The 22,192-nt window shown below is 42.8% G+C and overlaps 2 protein-coding genes across 17 annotated transcripts in view; one reads left to right on the top strand and one right to left on the bottom strand.

The window, feature by feature from the left end:
• Window positions 1–754: 754 nt before the first annotated feature.
• Window positions 755–20,553, top strand: nrd1b (nardilysin b (N-arginine dibasic convertase)). 3 transcript variants are annotated; one of them, XM_037115115.1, is made up of 31 exons: window positions 755–903; window positions 2,355–2,585; window positions 3,329–3,593; window positions 4,156–4,237; window positions 4,895–5,048; window positions 6,453–6,526; window positions 6,856–6,951; window positions 7,150–7,272; window positions 7,647–7,704; window positions 8,367–8,440; window positions 8,553–8,622; window positions 9,632–9,709; window positions 9,822–9,942; window positions 10,049–10,107; window positions 10,284–10,338; window positions 10,468–10,572; window positions 10,861–10,984; window positions 11,939–12,025; window positions 12,141–12,260; window positions 12,984–13,035; window positions 13,123–13,273; window positions 14,062–14,189; window positions 14,491–14,653; window positions 15,190–15,221; window positions 15,444–15,582; window positions 15,843–15,890; window positions 15,983–16,035; window positions 16,208–16,291; window positions 16,374–16,581; window positions 17,174–17,260; window positions 17,585–20,553. In XM_037115115.1, exons 2-31 carry the CDS (start codon window positions 2,383–2,385, stop codon window positions 17,804–17,806), a joined length of 3,315 nt encoding a protein of 1,104 aa, XP_036971010.1. In that variant the 5' UTR covers window positions 755–903; window positions 2,355–2,382; the 3' UTR covers window positions 17,807–20,553. The 3 variants fall into 3 exon arrangements, with proteins under 3 accessions (XP_036971010.1, XP_036971011.1, XP_036971012.1); XM_037115116.1 differs by having other exon boundaries at window positions 812–954; XM_037115117.1 differs by lacking the exon at window positions 755–903 and adding an exon at window positions 1,067–1,090.
• frem1b (Fras1 related extracellular matrix 1b) overlaps window positions 12,860–22,192 on the bottom strand; it is a 60,289-nt gene continuing 50,956 nt past the window's right edge. For 10 of the 14 annotated variants that reach the window (XM_037115109.1, XM_037115111.1, XM_037115112.1 and 7 more), the window contains 6 exons: window positions 17,064–17,221; window positions 14,453–14,678; window positions 14,034–14,203; window positions 13,434–13,577; window positions 13,104–13,267; window positions 12,860–13,028 (listed from right to left, as the gene is read on the bottom strand). The gene's annotated coding sequence lies outside the window, so the exon portion shown is untranslated. Of the gene's footprint in view, window positions 13,029–13,103; window positions 13,268–13,433; window positions 13,578–14,030; window positions 14,204–14,452; window positions 14,679–16,301; window positions 16,607–17,063; window positions 17,222–22,192 lie in introns of those variants that run through there. The other 4 variants (XM_037115102.1, XM_037115104.1, XM_037115106.1 and 1 more) reach the window with 4 other exon arrangements.

Raw genomic sequence — 22,192 nt, 5'->3', positions numbered from 1 at the left:
TCTCACGCTGCTTCATTTAAATAGGCTGAACTGTGCAGGACGCGTTGACACGAGTGATCACATGTGAGCCGAGAGAAGATCAATAATGTCGATCGATATTAACATAAAGAAAAAATAAAGTATGAACATCTTTGGATATATGAGATATTGGAGAGGAGCCTTGTACAAGGGTTAGGTTAATTCAACTTAAATATACTTCTTGGAAAAGGAAAAACTGAAGGTGTGAAAGGAGCTCGGAGACTTTTGATGTTCACAGTTTCCCTCAAATAGAAACAACAGTGAATCTGAACAGAGCAGACAGTCGAGTCCAGACCAGAACCAGACTGACCTGAGAGCCGCGAGCTGCCGTCACCTGTCAGTCAGGAGCCAGTCTCCTCACCTGCAGCAGGTGAATCTACTGCAGTCAGTCCAGAGAGATTTTAAAATCACTCAGAATAATAAGAAAAGCAAGTACGTCACAATGGGACGGCTCCATATATACGTTTTGTAACATAAGACATCGAAAGACTGAACAACTCTGTTTCTATTAACTGTGTTAGATTTAAAGTCATCAGAAGACTGTTTGTCAGATCGTTTTAATTAATTTCAGTCGTGTTTTGTAAACTTTAATGATTTAAAGATTTATTAGGTCATTTTGTTATTTGAAACATTTTTTTACGATTTTACTGGATTTTACTGCTTTTTGTCTCATTAACTAACATTTAATTCAGTGTTTGTCAATCAAACGTTACCTCTGTCGTCGCAGATATGTCGACCAATCAGACGGCTCGGGTTTCTGTGATCGACTTGCGCTCAGCCAATCGCAGGCTTTGTTTTGGCTAACTGCTATCTGAGCCGAGGCTAGGCTGCTGGACTGAAACCGAAACTCCAAACTTGATCAACATTAAGCTAACTGGACCGAAGGTGAGCATCTCCTCCCGCCAGAGAGCAACAAACCGCTGCGTCACGTCTCAGGTATCAGGTGTAGCCTGCTAGCTAACGCTCAACATACAGCACTACTCCGGGATGTAGCCGGTGTGGCTAAACTAGCCGCGCTGTGCTTTTCTCAACAGCAGGATTACTGAAAGCTAATATGCAGCTAACCAAACCGGTCAGAGGCTAACGCGACTAATTTACCATCCGGTCTAATTCACACTAATTGTCGTGATGTTACTTGTGGATATTTTAAACTAGCTCCACCAGCTAGCTCGCTAGTGTTAGGACAGCTAACGTAGACCGGCTAACTGTTGCCCTCCACTAAATCACTGAACATTAACGAAGGGTTTTGTTCACCGGCGACGAACTGAATCAACCTGCATACTGTGCCATGGAGCTCTCTCGCGCGATGATACAGTGCCACCAAACTGCAGCGACAAAACAAGATATTTTAAATCTTCCTCTCTTATTTAACATCATGATATTCGAGTGTGATAGTGACGAAAACAGAACATGACATCTATAATTCGGCAAACATATGATCCAGCAATTATCATCACGGAGTGTGTCATGTATCAGTAACAGTCTCTTCCTGTCAGGACACGTTAATTGACGTGGTCAAAAGTATGTGGACACCTAACAAATGTCAGCCGTATGTGACTGTCATCCCGGAACTGTCTGCTGCTGTAACAGCTTCCTCTTTTTCTGAAGGCTTCCACATGATGCTGTAGCCGGCTGGAGGTTTCTGCAGCAGCTCATTATGTTACTGATGGAAGGAAAGATCTGCAGTAATTAAAGCTTTCTTCAGAACACACTCACATGCTCTTACAGAGTCACTGCAGGCTGTATTCATCGCATCTGTCCAAACTGGCTCTGATGTAATGATTGTAATGTAAAATCCACAGATAAGTTCAGCTGAAGCTCATATAATGATCTGTTTTGTTCGTACCAGTGAGCCTCTTCATGCTGCAGGGAATCATTTCCTTGTTGAGCTGCAGCAGTTTGATGTTAGTGAATCAACAGATTCACCTTGTGATCAGTTTTTCAATTTTCTGGTTAATCATTCAGATCATTAAAAGACAGACTACAGTGAAAGATGTCCCATCGTCAGGCTCTTTCCCAAAGAATTCAATATGTTAATAATGGAAAAATATTTGATCAGTTATAAGATTATCGGCTGTTACATTTCTGTGGATTGGACAGATTACTTCAGCATCATCGAGGTCTAACTGATGTTGATGGATTCAAGCTCTTCAATATCAAACTGGGAAAACTGTTTCTTGATGAAGCTGCTTTGTGCAGATGAAACTGTCATGTTAAGACAGGAAACAGCATCATGAGCACAGCTGTGTGGGAGTGTCCACATACATTTGGCCTTGTGTGTACCAGCAAGAAATGTTTGTTATGTTCATGGCATCAGTGTTGTCCTCCGTCTGCAGCTCCGTCTCTCCAGAAGACTCTGTTGAAATGCCTCAGACCAACAAGTCAGCGAGCAGCGCCACTGTGCCGGGTCAGGTTTCTGCCGCAGACCAGGGTGAGCCGCCGCCGCTGCCACAGGATGTCAGGAACCAGGTGGCTGCTGGAGACGAAGATGGAGCTGGAGGAGTCGCTGCAGGAGACCAGGGAGACCCTGAGATCATCAAATCGCCCAGTGACCCGAAGAAATACAGGTGAGAGAGCTGTGTTTGGTTTAAATGTCAGACAGGATGTGACCATCAGAGAAGAAACAAGAAACGAGGCTTCACAAACAGAAGAGTCGCATGTTTTAGCAGTTTTACATCAAAAGACTGCTGGTTTTCTTTTGTGGATCATCATTTAAAACACGCTCATAATCAGGTGTTTTAATGAGCTTTTTGTGACTCTTGTGGCGTTAACGTGCAGAAAAGTGATGAAATGTGTCCTCAGATGCAGCGAAGAAGACGACGGCTGCTAACGTAGGATGTGAATTATAGACACATCACTATCTGATTACACGTCACAACTTAAAATTTTTAAACTAAACTAATATACTAATATACTGAATGTGCAAATTAACTGGAAACTTAATTTATCAAATGAATGTAGTGGAGAGGAAGTTTAAAGTGGGAGAAAAAGGAAATACTGTTTTACGTTGTTACATTCCCTCACTGGTTGTTCAAATGATATCGGAAGCAAATGTTAATTATCTGTCTCATTAATTTCTGATAATCAGTATCAGTCGAAAAAATGGAAATGATTCAGTGTGTCTGTTGTCGTGATACTGAGACGTCTGACTTTAGTGGTTTAATGTTGAATAATGTCACTGAGCTACAGATGTACAGGCAGCCTCTGTCTCCTGAGCTGCTCACTCACCAGAATCAGAACACAGAGTCCAGTTGAAGTTCTGTGAGCTCGCTGTGGTATCGACACTGATCCGCTCTCACTCTCTCTGCAGGTACATCGAGCTGAGTAACGGCCTCAGAGCGCTCCTCATCTCCGACTTCAGCGGGGCCGACGGGAAGGGAGGCGGTGAAAACGGAGAGGACAGGGCAGAGGATGGAGAGCAGGAGGAAGAGGAGGAAGGTGAGGAAGAAGGGGATTCAGGCGAGGGGTCAGAGGAGGACGAGGAGGAAGACGAGGAGGAGGAGCAGGACAGCGACTTCGACGAGCTGGACGAGGAGAGCACGGGGAAGAAGAAGAGAGGGAGCTCTGAGAAGCAGGTGGGTGAAGAAGATTCAGCGTTGTGAGTTCAGTCTGTGATTGTGTTTGCACGCAATGTATTTTAACAGTTCTTTTTTCCTTTTGAAAAGAAAGTTTTATGATTAAAAATAAATTTTGCTGTTGAAATTGACTGTCAGGTTTGTTGTGTTCGTTGTGTTTTTCTAATTGACTGGTTATTTCAATCATCATCAGTTAATCAGCTGATTATTTTCACGGTTAATCGCTTGATTTAGTCCATAGAAATGTCAAGGAAATGTCCAACAACAGTCCAAAACACAAAGATTCTTCATTTACTGTCAGAAATGACAATGAAAAGCAGAAAATCCTCATGTTTAACAAGCTGGAATGAACAATATTTGACATTTTTTCACCAAGATGATGGAAACATTGAGTGATGATTAAAATGGATGGTAACTAATCTCCTCTGGATCAGCTAATTGATCAGTGGAGTAATGGCTGCCGCTCTACTGGACACCGACCCTTTAACACACACACACACCTAAATCCAGGTTAATCCTCTGAGGTCTTAAAGTGTGTGTTTGCGTGTTTGTGTGTTTGCAGGCGGCAGCGGCTCTGTGCATCAGCGTCGGGAGCTTCAGTGACCCCGACGACCTGCCCGGCCTCGCCCACTTCCTGGAGCACAGTGAGTCCAACAGAACAAAGAGCAGCTTGACATGAGTTTTATCATCACGGCTGTCCGACTCCGCTCATTAACACGTCAGACAGACTTCAGTCAGCGACAGCAGAGAGCCGACACTTCAGAAACAAGACGGCACTGAAGAGTCATTTCCTGTTTCTGTGTCACGTCTGTTTGTTCTCTGACACTTTGAGACCAGAAGCAGGACGTGAAGTTCAGAGACGACACATTCTTTCACCCAACACTCAACAAAGTCGATATTAGACCCAGTTTTCACAAACCACATGTGACACAACACACCATCAAGTGCAAACATTAAATACGTGCAGTATGTCGTGTTGTGTTGTGTTGCGTTGCGTTGCGTTGCGTTGTGTTGTTTGGACGTGTCACGTGTTACAGCACTTGTCACATTGATGTCAGTATCAGTTAATTCCTGTCTTGTATTTGTGTTGGAAGAGTTTGATTTGAATCCAGATTCATATCTGATGATTTTAGACATTAAGTAGTAACAGCTGACACTGAGAGAGTACAGACAGATGAAATGTTTAAGACATTTTTCTTCTGTCACCTTGATGAAAATGAACACAGTCCTGTTTCCTCCGCATGTTTCTGGCTGTAAATCTTCTCCTGGTTTTGTTTTATCTGCTCCTCTCTGATGTCCAGTGGTGTTTATGGGCAGTGAGAAATATCCAGCAGAGAACGGCTTCGACGCCTTCCTGAAGAAGCACGGCGGGAGCGACAACGCCTCCACCGACTGCGAGAGAACCATCTTCCAGTTCGACGTACAGAGGAAGTATTTCAGAGAGGCGCTCGACAGGTGAGGCCCACAGTCACTTCACCAGAGAGACACTGAGCCGTGTTTCTTTGGTTTTCTGCAGGTTGATTTAATTTTTTAAGAAGTTTTTACCACAAAGAGAGAAAACAAAATGTTCACCGACTTTGGCTGAGCTCCAGTAGGTCCGGTCTGTGACTGACGGGGAGCTGCAGGTCGGTACGCGGGAGTTTCCTGTTGGAACATGAGTTTTCGGGCGTCCCCCTGTTACGAAGGCCAGCGTCCTGCGTGTGTTGATGGCAGCTTGTTGTCGGCCATCTGTCGGTCTGATGGGAGGTCAACCGGTTCATTAAAGATCAGCACGAGCGCTCAGCCGCCCGCCAACAGGCCGACTGATGTCCTCGCTGCAGCCACGTCGGTACCGTTGGTGTTTTTAGAGCGAGTGGAAACACGACAGACGAGGAGACGCCTGCAGGTTGAATTTCTCAGGTTCAGTCGTTGACATCTGAATAAAGCAGCTGCCAAAATGTTCCCACTGCAGGAGATCTGAAGTTTCTGGGGCTTTACAACAATTCAGACACTTACTCGGTTCTTTTTCTTATTAAACACACAGTTTGTTCTCTCAATCAGACCAAAACAAAGTACATAATTAGTGTGTGATCTTGGGGGTTATTGTCTTCATTGTTAAACATCCACCAGTACTGATTAAAATTTATCTGGTGCCGCTCAGAAATGCACAAAGCTTCACAGACGAGATCATTTTTTACTTCGATTTTGAGATTGACTCTCCTGGAAGTTAAAGTGACAGGCGCCTAAATGAAACGCAGCCGTATGTCCAGTAAAATAACAGATGTCCAACTCACAAGAAGCTGCGATCTGTTTTGTGTAAAATCTGAGACAAACATCTTTATAATGAAGTTCTGTAGCGCTGCAGAGACGTCCTGACTGACATCTTCAACATGTGACTCTAACAAAGGTCACAGCATCAGGATCTTAATAGTTTTTACAGTTGTGAAGCAAAAATGACCTTCATCACTAACGAGGAGTCATCACAGTCAAACTGTCTTTGAAAACAATCACAACATGATTTGTTTCTACCGTATCGTGCAGACCTGGTTTGGACACAAAACAACAAGGTTGTTTTTAGACATTTTATGCAGAAAATTTCCATATCAACATGTTAGATATTTAAGTAATTGTTTGTTTGATAAAATGTCACAGATTCTATAAGATCTCATGACACGTTCCCTGAGTCCAGTTTGATGTTTTGAATTGTATTTTTATTTTGTCTGATCAACAGTTAAAACAAAGTTCTTCAGTTTCATCATCATATAAAACAAACACATTCTCACTTTACAGAAGCTGAAACCAAAAACAATCAGTCATAAATAACAAACAGATGAATTTTGAAGTACTGAGGAGTTGACAGTTAATCTGTGTGTGTTTCAGGTGGGCTCAGTTCTTCATCTGTCCTCTGATGATAGAAGATGCCATCGACAGGGAGGTGGAGGCTGTGGACAGCGGTGAGTCCACACGGACACAAACTTCATGTCGTCTGCTCGCTTCTGCTCTCTGAGGTCCAGACTGACGAGCAGATGGTTCAGTCAGAGCCACACTTTGGTTTTTATGCCTCTGTGCTGGCGACAGCAGCAGAAGGAGGCGCTGCCAGTCGACATCCTGCCTCCATAACATATCCTCATATCGGCATCAGCCCCCAGACTGCAGCATCTGTCGGGCTCTGATGAAAAGAGTTAAAAGCATTTTAACTTTATGAATGAAATTAATTATTTAGCACCATCCTGGTTCGTGTTGTTGTCTGAGTGTCGTCCTCTCTGCTCTCGTCTGTGTTCAGAGTACCAGTTGGCGAGGCCGTCTGACTCGCATCGTAAGGAGATGCTGTTTGGGAGTCTGGCGAAACCCGGACACCCGATGGGCAAATTCTGCTGGGGTAAGAACACGCACACATTCACAGACCACGGCAGAAGGAAATGTTTTAGACTGTTTTAAAAAGTCATAAATATTTTAATTTCTCCTCTGATGATGTTCAGTTTTCATTTTCTCGGTGATAAATCTGTCTTGTAGTTTCTTCTGAACGGATGTCTTCAGGTTTGACGTGTCCTCACTATTGAACGTGTGCTCCTGTCAGGTAACGCTCAGACATTAAAGCACGAGCCCAGAGAGAAACAGATCAACACCTACCAGCGGCTCCGACACTTCTGGAAGAGATACTACTCGGCTCACTACATGACGCTCGCCGTTCAGTCCAAAGGTACGAACACAAACTCACCAGACGTCATCAGACAACAGTGCTGTGAGGCTGAACTGCTCGTAACACACAGAATGTGAAGCTGCTGGTGGATAAAAGATGAGGAACAGTTAAATTCATCAAAAAACTGTGGAGATGTCGACATTCAACACTTTCAGCTCTGACTCTTCATGATGTTCAGTGCAATCAGTAGAAGTCAATTTGGACAAAACTTGTGCTGATACTTAATGCACAACATGTTGTGAATACTAACAAGCTGATGTCTGATTGGAGGTCAGAAACATATTCAGCTGTTCTGATGCTGTCCAAGCTGCAGCTAACGTTAGCATGCTGCGCTGCCAGAGGGAAGCTGACTGAGTTGTGGTGTTGTTGTGCAGAGACTCTGGACACTCTGGAGCAGTGGGTGAGAGAGATCTTCATCAAAGTTCCCAACAAGTAAGACCTCCTCATCATCATCGTCATCACACACACGCTTTCTGTCCCTATTTAGATTATTACGTTGAACATTTTATTGTCGATGATTTGACATTATCACACACACAAACATCTGGGATCTATTTTCTGTTTGTTATCCTGACTGATGATAAACTGTCTGATCCTAAATTACTCACCTCAACCACGTCGACTCACTGGTACTTTTATCTGTGTATCTGATCTATGAGTGCTTAATGAAATGTAATACTGTCTTTTTCTGGTGGTTCATTTTTGATTTTACACATTGTTCTTTCCATCGTTGAATTTGGGGGGCAAAAAGTTTTTTTTTTTTCTTTTGTTAGAATCATTTCCTTTTTTTAAATAAACCACAAGAGACTGAAGTGAAGTGAGTTTTCCCCATTATTGTTCGTCTCAGTGGAATCACGATCAATACAATTTGGCTTTTGTGACAAAAAAAGACAAACAACTCTTTAATGTCAAATTGAAAACAGAAGTCAATCAACTGATCGATTTTTATTGTTTTTCTATAACTGTTTTTTTCTTTGACCTGTTTTCACCGAACTTTGAAAAAAAAATGTAAATGGATCACAAAATCAGTCTTCGTCCTCTCAGGACGTCTGTTTTAATCAGATAAATAACAAAAACCTTTAACATGTTTCCAGCGGTGAACCTCAGGCAGACTTCTCCCACCTGCAGCAGCCGTTTGACACTCCGGCCTTCAACAAACTCTACAGAGGTCAGACGCTGTTTGTTATATGTTTTAATGTCAAATATGGGGAAACTGACCTCTGATCTGATTCTACATGTCACACTAAACAAGCTGATATATATTAATGTGTTTGTTGCAGTTGTTCCTGTTAGGAAGGTTCACGCTCTGACCATCAGCTGGGCCGTACCGCCACAGGGGAAACACTACAGGTGAGTCCAGCACAGCTTCACAAACATGTACAGGTGCAGAGACTGATGAGATCTTCTAATGAATCAATAAGGTCAACCAAAAATATCAACTCAGTCCTCCTCTCCTCCTCCTGAGGATATAAAGTCCTCCTCTCCTCCTCCTGAGGATATAAAGTCCTCCTCTCCTCCTCCTGAGGATATAAAGTCCTCCTCTCCTCCTCCTGATGATATAAAGTCCTCCTCTCCTCCTCCTGAGGATATAAAGTCCTCCTCTCCTCCTCCTGATGATATAAAGTCCTCCTCTCCTCCTCCTGATGATATAAAGTCCTCCTCTCCTCCTCCTGAGGATATAAAGTCCTCCTCTCCTCCTCCTGAGGATATAAAGTCCTCCTCTCCTCCTCCTGAGGATATAAAGTCCTCCTCTGCTCCTCCTGAGGATATAAAGTCAGGTGAAGTATCGCGGTCCACAGAACAGTTCTGGAGCTTCACAGATGTTTCTCTGGTTGTTTCTCTCTTTTAAATCAAGTCTCCAGCTGCTTCAGTTGTTCAGCAGAACGCTGCAGCTCTGTTTTGCTGTGAAGCTCCAGAACTGTTCTGTGGACTACAACACTCCACCTGACTTTATAAACTGAACTGTTCCTTTAAACGCAGACACAATCTGGAGTATCACAGTCACACGGCAGCATTTCAGTTTCTTCCCACTCTGTATTTTGTCTGTTCTCTGTGAATCTGATCTGTCTCTCTCACAGCTGTCCGGGTTACTGTCTGTCGTGTCATGAATTATTCGTCATGTTGTGTTCCTGCAGTGCACTTGGTTTTAACCTCACAGTTATTTGTCTGATGCTTTTATCCAGAGTGACTCACAATACGTGTGTTCAGCCATGTAGATGTAACAGTCGTGCCAGAACATCAGCTCCTCTGAGACTCTGGGAACAACGTGTTGAGACAGACGGGTCTCAGTCCAGCTGACGTACAGACGAGTGTGTCGGTCCGATCCGACGTCACAGAGTGTGTTTGTGTTGTTTGTCAGGGTGAAGCCTCTCCACTACATCTCCTGGCTGATCGGACACGAAGGAACCGGCAGCATCCTGTCGCTGCTCAGGAAGAAGTGAGTCACCAAGAACTGAGATACTGAGAGAGTCGATCCTGCAGGAGAGCAGAGGACTGTAATACTGTGTGTGTGTGTGTGTGTGTGTGTGTGTGTGTGTGTGTGTGCTCAGGTGCTGGGCTCTGGCTCTGTTTGGAGGAAACAGTGAGACGGGTTTCGATCAGAACACCACCTACTCCATCTTCTCCATCTCCATCACCCTCACTGACCAGGGCTACCAGAACTTCTATCAGGTCCAAACACACTCTCACACACACACACACACACACACACACACATTGATAAGAAACATCTTCAGTGTCTCATAACTCAAACACAACATGATGTGTGTCTGTGCAGGTCGTCCATTTTGTCTTCCAGTACCTGAAGATGCTGCAGACCCTGAACCCCCAGCAGAGGTCAGAGCACACACACACATTAACGTTTGTTTTTTAATTGATTGATTAACTCTGGAAAGCCAAAACCAATCATATAAACATGTTAACACACAGATATTTGTACATTTCTGCTTGAATCTGATCTTTAGTGTCTTGTTAATGTTGCATAATGTTTTATTTTATATTATTTTTTTCAGGATCTACGAGGAAATTCAGAAGATAGAAGCCAACGAGTTTCACTATCAGGAGCAGGTACATACACACACACACACACACACACACACACACACACGTAATACAGAAGTAACGTAAAGTAATGATTGCTGATTTTTTTGATTAGTGATAAATAACATGTCGTCTCTGTTTGATCTGGACCGACAGACGGATCCCATCGAGTTTGTGGAGAACATCTGTGAGAACATGCAGCTGTTTCCCAAAGAGGACTTCCTGACCGGAGACCAGCTCATGTTTGAGTACAACCCCGAGGTAACCAGGACCACAAGACCAGATCTGATCCAGGATCAGTCTGAGACAACGAGTCCAGGCCCTGTTCTTTCATACAGAACACTTTATTTACCCTCTGAGAAAATGTACATTGATATAGAGCTTCAAACTTTGTGTTTTGATCCGTCTCCTGTTGAAATGTTCAGGATGTTCGTTCCTTCACTCGTTATTACATCAGATATCATGGATTTAATCCACCGTGTTTAGTGAAGTGACGGTCGTGTGCAGTCGTATTGTAACGAACAGTGACGTGAGTGTTTGTGTGTTCAGGTGATCAGTGCTGCTCTGTCCCTGCTGACCCCCGACAGAGCCAACCTGCTGCTGCTGTCACCAGAGAACGAAGGTCACTGTTCTCTCAGAGAGAAATGGTTCGGGACCTGCTACAGCATGGAGGGTGAGACAGACACACACACACACACACACACACACACACACAGACAACAGACAGACCTCTGAGGTCCTGAAGGCTTCTTAAAAGAGCATTAAAGCATTAACTTAAAGTGTAAAACTCCCGGGGCGACGCTTAGCTCGGCTGGTAGCGTGTGCGTCCCGTGTGCCGAGGCTCTGCAGCGGAACCGGGTTCGACTCCCGGCCCGGGTCCCTCTGCTGCGTGTCACTCCCCCTCTTACCCTGTTTCCTGTCACACTCTTCAGCTGTACTATCAATAAAGCCAGAAAAGTCCAAAAAATAATCTTAAGTGTAAAACTCCCCTCAGTGTTTTTTATTTCAGCCATTTACTAAAAAACTTCTGACTACATTGAACGAGACAGCGTTTTCTTATCCAACCAAATAACAGTAAAATGACTGTTTGTAATAAAAATATGAAATCAAAACCTTATATGACACAAGCTGTCTCTCCTGTAGAAGGTCGTCAAGTTAAAAAAGTTCCTTTTAAAGTTCCTTTAGCAGGTGATGTTCAGAGAAAGTTTATCTTGAAGCAGCTTTGAGGATCAGTTTCCTGCTTACTGCTGGTGTGCACTGATGCAGCCGCCATTTTACTGTACTGACGACCCGTCTCAAGACTTTTTTATGGTCTCAGATCCGACAGCATCTCTACTCACTCTTCTCTCAGACTCAACATTTAATTTCAGGACCATTAGAGTCCACAGCTGCAGAGATGATATCAGTGTGCTGAGTAACTGTTTCATAGTTTCTGTACTTCTTGACAGTATTTTTATTGGAAGAAAAAATCTGATGCGTGCACAAAAATGATGTTGTGTTAGGTGGATAGTAAAACATGGAAGAGGATATATATATGTTGAATAATGATGGTGAAGCTGATTTCAGCCCCTTCCTGTATTTGTTTACACTTTTATTAAACCTGGTTGTGTTTGATTTGTGTCATCAGACATCTCAGACGAGTGGGCGCAGCGCTGGGCAGGAGACTTCGAACTCAACCCTGATCTCCACCTTCCTGCTGAGAACAAATTCATCGGTCAGTACAAACACAAGTTGTGATCGCTGGATAAAATCCATCGAGACCGACAACTATAAACCCCAGTCAGCTGTTCATCAGACTCATGATGGTGTTTTTCTTCTTCGTGCTGCAGCGACGGACTTCACCCTGAAGACGTCTGACTGTCCAGACTCTGAGTTTCCCGTCAGGATCGTGAACACGGATCGAGGATGTTTGTGGTACAAGAAGGACAACAAGTTCAAGATCCCCAAAGGTGAGTCGAGTCGTCACCTCAGCCTGAAACAACAGTGAACGCTGTCATCATCATTTTAAATCCCACAACGAGAATTTAAGATTCTTGTGGTGTCTCAACACACGTCTACTGGTCACATGGATCAGGTCCTGCTGTTGTTGAGGTTCAACAGCTTCATCTGGTGGATAATTCACCCTGTCAACCTCAAGAAAAAGTTCATGTTTTTACAGTTTATAGCCTCCAACTACAGAAAAACATGTAATTTCTCCAAACATTGTTCAAAACCAAGTTTTAAAAGATATTAAAATCTGTCAGGCTGAATTTTGGGAGAATGTGACCATACAGACATCAGGAATGAGTCTGTCGTTTAAATGTTTAACTGAAACATCAAATAATTCAAAATGTATGTTTTCGACTTTTCAGTAACATGATGAATTCATTTAGATACTCCACTGATCTCAAGGGGAAATTTAGACATCCAGGAGAAAACACACAGAGCAGTGAAGTGATGGTCTCAGCACCAGAGCTACAGTCATGCTACAGCTAGCTCACCTGTACAGGTGTATAACAGTGTATGTGACTCAGATCAAAGTTAAAAAAGTGCAAAAATGAAGCCGATGTCATTGATGATGTAAATTAATACAAACTGAGATAAATATCAGCAGAAACAGTCAATATTAATAAGAACACAAAGGAAACTCTCAGACTTCTGGTGACTCAGTCACGTTGTTTTCTGTCTTCCAGCTTATATTCGCTTCAACCTGATCACCCCGATGATCCAGAAGAGTCCTGAGAAGTAAGAAACCGTCGTTACACCTGATGAACTGATGTTATTACAGCATCAGAGGATTCGCTGTGTCTCACCATGTCGTTCCTCTTTCAGTCTGGTGCTGTTCGACATCTTTGTGAACATCTTGGCTCACAACCTGGCAGAGCCGGCCTACGAGGCCGACGTGGCTCAGCTGGAGTACAAACTGGTGGCGGGAGAGCACGGGCTGGTGATCCGGCTGAAGGGCTTCAACCACAAGCTGCCGGTCAGGACACAGACACACACACAGTGTTATACTTTCGTGACTGTTTAAAGCTGTTCTAACAACCAGTTATGTGTTGGTTATACTGTGACTGGTAAAGTGGAAATCTGCCCAGTAACTCATGTTGTCAGATAAATGTAGTGGAGATAAAAGTGTTACTAACCCTGAGATTCCATCAGATACGTGTCCGCTGTGTTACAGCTCCGCTCCAGCTTTGCTCCGCCGTCCGGTAACCCCCACCGGTTGCGTTTTAAGTCCGCCTCGGCACAGAACAGTAGACAGCTGGCGTCGCGAGTCAGAGGAGTTCCTGCGATAATCACATCATTACTCGCAACCGCCGTTATAAGTATGTGTCATAAAAACAACAACAGGAAGTGTTCCCAACCGAAGGATCAGCAGAAGAGCTTCTGTTGGTCTCTTTTTGAGATCTGTGTGCTGGTGTCAACACAGAGTGTTTTACTTTGAAAAGTAAGCGGATGTTATATTTTTGTTTCGGTGCGTGACTTCCTGTCTGCTCGATGCTAAATTCAGCTGAACTGTTTCGTCGTGATCCAGAATCTGTCAGAAACAGCAGTCCAGCGTATCTGTTCCAGAGGGCTCCGGGCTGCTGGAGCTGGACGGAGCAGATACGCAGCGCAGAAGTTAACTCACAGACTAAAGTGAAACATATCAGCTCCTCTGGCGGAGCTGTAACGCAGCAACACGTATCTGGTGGAATCTAAGGGTAACTTACAACAGAATTACATAAGTTAAGTACAACTACCTGAACATTGTCCCTCCTGGTGTTCCAGCTGCTGTTGAAGCTGATCGTGGATCATCTGGCAGAGTTCAGCGCCGAGCCGGGCGTCTTCACCATGTTCTCTGAGCAGCTGAAGAAGACCTACTTCAACATCCTCATCAAACCAGAGCGACTCGGCAAGTACGTGTCACACGCTGCAACACACACAGTGACTTCATCATCTTCTGTATAACCTACAAATACCAAGAGTCAGACATTTTGTTTTGATTATTATTCCTGCTGCATTTTGTCTCAGGTGGAGCTAATATAATAAAATAATAAACATGTTCAGGTCTTTACTTTTATCGTAAATCAATGCAGTTGAATCTTTGACTCTTGTGTCGGTGAACTGACTCTACAACGTTAGTCTGTAGTTTAAATCTCATGTGACTGAACAAACTCACACAGACTCTGTAACAGGCTGATGTTTCTGTCTGTTCAGGGACGTCCGTCTGTTGATCCTGGAGCACTGTCGCTGGTCGGTCATTCAGAAGTATCAGGCCGTCATGAAGGGTCTGACCGTCGACGACCTCCTGACCTTCGTCTCCGGGCTGAAGGCGGAGCTGTACGCTGAGGGGCTGGTGCAGGGAAACTTCACCAGCACGGTGAGACGCCGACACACTCTGACGTCTGTGATGTAGAGAATAAACCAACAGAGACACAGTTTAATTTGATCAGTCATTCTGGTTTATTGACTTGCAGCCTTTTAGCTCAGATTTTAAGGATGTGAAACGTCGCAAGATAATCTAAGAGATTACATCACGATAAGCAAAAATATCAACATATCAAAAAACAACTTTGCTCTCTGCTCATAAAATGAATGTTTTAAACTAAAAAATAGAAAGTTTATGTTTCTGCATTAAGAATTTTTTCTGATATGTTTCCTAATTACTAAATTTGAAGAAAACACATTGAATTTTGCATTTTTAAATTCTGAATTATTTCAGTACTTTTATCAATTATTGTTGTTTGAATAACAACCTCTTGGCTGAGATTGTGCAGATCTTAGGGAGATGAAACTTCACTGTAGGCTCAAAGGATTAACTATAACTATTAGAACAGACCTCTCACACACTCAGAGGTTTTGTACAGTTAATATTAAACATTTCCAGTTCAGATCTCACTCTGTTTCCTCCATCAGGAGTCAAAGGAGTTTCTGCAGTACTTCATCGAGTGAGTATCCTGCTTCATTATTTATACATTTCACATGATAATCATACCCTTAAATAACTGATTTGTTAATTTAACTAAAAGACAGATTTCTAATTCATCTGTCAGATGAGATCAGAATCTGTCTGTCTGTTTTAAATGAGCTGAACTTTTAAGAGACCTACAGGAGTTTTTGGATGCTGGTCCCAGTTCAGACTGGTTTATAAATGTGCTGCGTGTCTGCAGGAAGCTGCAGTTCCAGCCTCTGTCAGCAGAGGTCCCCGTGTTGTTCCGGGTGGTGGAGCTGCCTCAGAAACAACATCTGTGTAAAGTCAAATCTCTCAACAAAGGAGACGCCAACTCTGAGGTCACCGTCTACTACCAGGTAGGAAAACAGCCAAATTATAAAGTTCACAATTCCACGTATAAAAGTTTCAAGGAAATTAAAATAATCCCTCTTGGGAAAATCTTCATGAATACTACACAGAAGTGTAGTGCACTGGCGTTGAATGACCCTTAAGTAACATTTTTACAGTGTGGTGTTTGTACTTTTACTTCAGTGCAGGATCTCTGAATCGAGTGTTTCCCTCTGTAGAAAGTCACATCTTTGTGTTGTGTTGACGTGTTTGGTTCTGTGTGTTGCAGTCGGGGCTGAAGAACCTCAGAGAACACGCTCTGATGGAGCTGATGGTGGTGAGTGTGAATGTCTCAGCACATAATAAAACAGAGTAACTTCAGTCTAATGAGTCCTGCTTGTGTGTGTGACGTTGGACTGGTGTCCACAGATGCACATGGAGGAGCCCTGCTTCGACTTCCTCAGGACGAAGGAGACACTGGGGTGAGTCAGTCTGATGAATCACTGAACTTCATGAGCAGTGAGACAAACTCGTTAATTAATGTGAAACTAATTTATTGTTTATCTACTTTCCAAAAAACAAGGTATGAACTGAACCCTGTGTGTTGATGCTGTTTCCATTAAACTGTCCAGTACATGCTCTGGTTTCATCCAGGTACCAGGTGTACCCGACCTGCAGGAACACCTCAGGGGTGCTGGGGTTCTCTGTCACCGTGGAAACACAGGCCACTAAATTCAGGTGAGCTGACCTCTGCTGCCGTCTCTGTGGAGCACCACAGTCCAACTCTTTGTGCAAACGCTCCTCTTCTTTGTCCTCGCAGCACGGAGTTCGTTGAGGAGAAGATCGAGGAGTTTCTGGTCAGCTTTGGCGAGCGTTTGTCGGGTCTGAGCGAGGAAGCTTTTAAGACCCAGGTGACGGCTCTCATCAAGCTGAAGGAGTGCGAGGACGCCCACCTGGGAGAAGAAGTGGACCGCAACTGGTTTGAGGTCGTCACACAGCAGTACGTCTTCAAGAGGCTCGACAAGGAGGTGAGTCGCGCCTGTTTAACCTCATCTGTGAATCCCAGTAAGAGCTTTAGTCCACACGTACATGGATATTCTTTTGCATATTCAAATATCCGTATCTACTGCGACCTCACGCAGTCCAGGTCAAACATTTTGCACTTCTGAATAAATGTGGACAGTCTTCACCTACTGTAAAATCAGTCAAACTCTATTTCTGTTTTTATTATGTCTAAAGTATTGTTTGTTGTTTTACACCAACAGATCACAGTAAAGTCCTCGTATTGCAAACTTGAATAAAAAGTGATTCTGATTAGAAAAATGCTTCACTAGAAAAGTCTGAGGTCAAAAGTGAAGCACAATAAAAGAAGCTCAGTGTGAGATTTTAAAGATCTTCCTTCAGAAAACAAAAACACTGTAGAAGAATGATGAGCTAAAAGTCAAGACGAACAGGTGTTAAAGTGACTGCTGGCGGCACTCCGTTTCTCTCCAGTTTGAGGGTTCGTTACCTGGTAATGGTTGTGGGGCTGTAGAAAGCCCCTACAGAACTTAACAGCTGGTGAGGGTGCAGGTCTTTGTTTCTGGTCTCTGTTCTAACCTCTTCTGTCCTCTCCTGCAGATTGAGGCCCTGAAGCTCTTCAGTCAGGAGGAGCTGGTCTCCTGGTTCCTGGAGCACAGAAACAGCAGCAGGAAGCTCAGCGTTCATGTAAGTTTGTTTGAGGACAGAAACCTGCTCTGACAGATCTGAGTTAAAGTAAAGCAGTATGCTAACAAACTTTAACACAGGCACCATCTGTTTTACCACATGCATCAGACAGATTTAAACAATAAGTCATTCAGATGTTTGTCCCAAAACGCTCATGAGGAAATTTAAATGACAGTTTTTAATTATCAAGCTAAAAATGCTAAACCACCATTGAAAGTGACCTTTAGTGACCATAATTAGACAGAAGAGACAAAAGATGTTAAAAGAAAAAAACAATAAAGTTAGCACAGCAGCTGATGTTCAGTACGCCTGTTTCTGGCTCAGGTTGTCGGTTTCGGGACGGAGGAGAACGACTCACCAGATCAGAGCGACGCCTGCAGCCCCGCCACCCCCGACAACCCTCCCTCCTCAGCCTACGGTGAAGTGAGCGAGCTGACCTTCCTGCCGGCCTCCTCGCCTTCGCTCCAGGACGCCACGCTCATCACCGACATCAGAGCCTTCACCTCCTCCCTCAACCTCCACCCCTACCACAAAATCCTCAGCTAGCTTGCCCTCGCTGTCGGAGATAACGCAGTAACCATGGAAACGGCTGGCACTGCTGTTTGATGGAGGAGGACGTTGTTAGGACGGACAGACACCGAGGAACATTTTACTTGTTTAGTTATTTTGTTTTATGCAAGTGGTTGTAATAATGCTGCATTCACGTCCTGTGGGAAAAGTCTGGGCCTGTATTCAGACAACATCCTATAATCACACCTACAAATCAGGTTTGCAAAACCAGAAAAATACATAAAATAAACAAACATGAACCATTTTATGTAGCTAATAAAAAAGTAACTCATGAGAGTAATCTGCTGTACTGTAGCAAAAACAACATGCTGAAATTAAGCTGAGCTCGGAGCTGATGAATGTTGCAGTCAGGTGGACGTTAAAGAAAAAGTGTTAACAGATTAAACTTTTGATTTCACACTCGATCATATTTTACACTTTCTATATTATCAGCAAATAACGTTCTGTATAGTTTTTTCTACACGCAGTGATGATGTTGAAAAAGAACTGAGGACGGTTTCAGCTGCCGTTAACTTGTGAAGGTGGAGATGGTTTTTTACTTCTAATGTCACCCTGTGGTGGGAAATACAGAGAAACAATAGTGCTGCAGGTATGAGTCCTGAAACCAGAACACAAATTAGCATTTTTGCACTTCCTGTTCCATCGTCTAAAAGTCAGAAGGTTTTTGGGTAGATGTCTGAAACGAGGTCTTTGTTAAACACAAGCTCAACAGATTTTCATGTTTTGTTCTTCAACATAACATTTCTCAGCATTTGTGAATTACAAAAGCTCTTCATGTGTTTAAAACAGTTAGCGGTTGCTAAAGTGTCTAAATGAGACCAGAGAGGTTGTTGAGGACTTTAAACGTCCTCACAGTGAACACGGAGACTCATCTACTCACTGCTCCGTCTTTACAGGCCACTTCAGTTACACACTGTTCATATCTACCAGAATCTGATCAATCTAAGCTGTTAAATTGCAGCGTGTATTCCATAGTGTAGTAAGAAGCGTAGTGGTGGTGACACTGAAGTCACACATTTGTTTGTAGCCCAACATTAGATTTTTACTTCTAGAAATGTTTTATCTTGATGAACAAAACTTGGAAGGATCATTAACTTCTGTCTGACAATTATTTTTTGCAGTAATCCAAAATGTGAAAGCCCTCAGAGGGAACCAGGGCCAAGCCAACAGAAATATGTCATCATGGCTCCTTCACCAGTGATTATAAACAAGTTAGTGAACTAATGATTTGCATGAATGGTGGAAGGTTTACAGCGGGCAGCCTGAGACTAACAGCAGCGTCAGTACAGGGGCCCCGTTTATAAAACAATTCTTAGATTAACACTTGAACTTTATCTTGATCATTTGCAACTGTGTGCTTACCTTTGAATCATAAAAGATGATGAACATAAAAAAACTTTGCTCTAAGAATCCCATTTGTGACTTAGACACCTGTGATCCATAAATATAAAATCAACTTAACTGACAACACCTGCCATGTGACTGCCTCATATAATGCAGCCGAATAAAGAATTAGTCAATGACGGACCAAAAGACAAAATCAGACTTTTTGGATGTTGAGATCACAGTAATGGTAGAAGACAATGAAGTCATGCAACTCGTATTATTCATTGGACTAAGTAGTTGGTTGACAAAGAACTGCAGCTTGGGAGTGTGTGTTCTTGTTTTTCTCAAAGTTCATCAGAGTCACAGCTGCAGTGACCCCACATACACACCTAGCAGGAGAATGTGTGGACTAACAATCAAGATCAGTTCCATATCAAAGTCAGGTTTAATAAATAACTACTCGTACGTGGTTTTCTGCTTTAGTCATAAGATCAGAACTAATTGCAAGTCTGTTTTAAATAAGGCCCCAGATGCCAACTGTTACCAACAGAGTAATCACTGTAGTGAGACTCGTAAAATGCAAATGTGATATATGTAGAAACCAACAATTGACGCAAAACCAATCATTTCTGCACACAGCACGTTCCCTCTAGCTGTGAGGTAGCGAAGACCTCGTTTTATGTTGAAAGGCACAGGCATTTCCTGTTGCTCTGCACAGGAAGTTGGTCCACCAACTCTGGGTCAGGACTGATTAGCTGCTCTGAGACACTTGATTACAGGCGTCTCAGCGTCTGACTGATGCAGGATTTACACTGCTAAAAAAAATAATGTTCCATTTATCCAAATAACATACATCATTTTTATATTGGACAAAATTTGGAAATATCAGAGGAAACAGTGTAAGGAATAATATGTCCGTTGTTACTGTGAAAATGCTGAACAGAAGCAACAAAAGTACAGAAAAGTACAATCTTGGTGAATTTAACTGAGTCAGATTGTTTCCTTGTTGCTTTTAGCTCTGAAATGATGTGTCTGATTATTCCCAGGTGAAGTGAATGCAGCACGATGACTCAGGGCTCTGGTTTAAAATATGACAACAAGAAGGGCAGAACTATCATTTTAACATCACTTCAGCCAGTATCACTGAAAAATCAACTGCTATGTTTTTATTTATTACATATACATGTTCATACTGTACTAATGGAGGATGTATATGAAGCATTAAATGTACAGACTAACAGTTTATCTGGTGGCCAGTGATACACGACTGTGACCTGTTTTAACTCAGAATGTACTGCAGTAGGCTGGAGGCTCAGAGTGCCACCAGAATAATCTGAATTAATTCTGTTTGCATTTAAATCACTATTAAAAACACCTTAATTAAATACTTCATTAAATGTTTCAGTTAAGAGTTCAGTTTTGTTTGATTATTCTGCCTTTAAATGATAATAATAAAAATAATAAACAGTTGTGCTTCTGCGCTGCGTATCTGCTCCGTCCAGCTCCAGCAGCCCAGAGCCCTCTGGAACAGATACGCTGGACTGCTGTTTCTGGCAGATTCTGGATCACGACGAAACAGTTCAGCCGAATTTAGCATCGAGCTATTCAACAGTGGTTGATATTGCAGCTTGTTGATTTTTCAACCAAAAGTCGGTCCCACTGTTACATTTCCCAAGTGACAGATCTTTAACTACTGAAAGTAAATGCCGTCACGAGTCAGACAATTAACAGTCCGTTAAAGTCTTCAAGTACCTGCTTGTGTGTGGACTAATGGAAACAAGCAGCAGCAGTGCGTGTTGTTTTTTTATGGCCTGGTGGTTGAAGACGCTCAACAGTAAATCTGAGGACAATAATATAAGTTAACCTTTGAGCCAAATACTGATGTTAGTGCAGATATCCATCAGTAAATGCACTTTTATCTGAAGCTGTTAAACTTTAACATTGATATGCTTTATTACTTTATTGAATATGTTAAACCCTCTTTTATTTGCTGGTTTGGTTCACTTGAAAAACAATTTGTACAAAGTTAGCATCACAAAAAAGGCCCAGTCAATGCTTCACTATTTTTAATGACTTAAGATTTCTCAGATCTGGTTGCAGATACAATCCGACAAGATGCAGGACGAAGAGATTTAAGAACTCATTGGTCCCGGCTGCTGTTGGTCTGATAATTAACATTGAGTAATTGTAGCAGAAATTGTCATTTGTGAGGAAGAGAGTTGCTGATTCTCTGAAGAATTTTAAACTCAGCGTGATGAATCAGATTTCTTTAATACAAGCTGCATGGAGAGAAGGTCCAGAATGTTCTCTCTGCAGTCCTCCAAGTGTTACTGACTTAAATACAACACTTGGTAATTACTCCTTCCCAAAACAGTGACCCCCTGAGGTTTGGGTTTGTTCATGCCTTTGCCAGGACAGTGACCTTCTGATGTTTTATTAGGACACTAAATGTCATCTTATCGACCTTCATGTAACCACTCATGTAGAGAGAATTGATCCTCATTTGACTTTCTGCCACTTCCCCAAAAGGGGATCCTCCCCTCATCCTCTCACATCCCGATCCTGTTATTCCTCACAGTGTACCGATTGTATTACTGCTGACTGCGCAACAAACTCCTCCTCTGGGATAATAATGATTATACTGAACTCGGGCTGTCAAGAATTCAGATTTTACTATACCAGTATCATGACCAAACAAATACATGTCAGACAGATTTGATTCTTCTGTCAGCCTTCTGTTATTCAACATAAATATTGGGGGAAAAACATCTTTTGCACTATGCCTCTTTGTAATAGTGCCTTTCCTTTGTTGTGATAGAATGTGAATAAACTTCAGAAAGCCAATCACATGGCTTTTTCCTGGAGGTAATGTATACCAGTGCAGACCTTTACAAACCGAGAAAAGGAAGTATTTTTATTTTGTCATCTGTCTATTTGTATCTGTCAGTCTGCATCCCAAAATTTAAGACCACTGACATATGCTCTTAAGCCTCATACATTACTCATGCATTTTTGATACCATCACTGGGGATCAGC

This window comes from Acanthopagrus latus, chromosome 11 (genome assembly GCF_904848185.1).
Source record: "Acanthopagrus latus isolate v.2019 chromosome 11, fAcaLat1.1, whole genome shotgun sequence".
In the NCBI taxonomy this organism is placed as follows: Eukaryota; Metazoa; Chordata; class Actinopteri; order Spariformes; family Sparidae; genus Acanthopagrus; species Acanthopagrus latus.
The sequence above is the reverse complement of the archived record's forward strand: the minus strand, read 5'-3'. Positions and strand labels throughout refer to the sequence as shown.

Bases quoted from the DNA above. Each gene is read 5' to 3' on its own strand.
- nrd1b (XM_037115115.1), top strand. From the start codon at position 2,383: ATGCCTCAGACCAACAAGTCAGCGAGCAGCGCCACTGTGCCGGGTCAG. The intron at 10,108-10,283 runs GTCAGAGCACAC...TATTTTTTTCAG, and splicing joins ACCCTGAACCCCCAGCAGAG to GATCTACGAGGAAATTCAGA. The intron at 14,654-15,189 runs GTGAGACGCCGA...TTCCTCCATCAG, and splicing joins AGGGAAACTTCACCAGCACG to GAGTCAAAGGAGTTTCTGCA.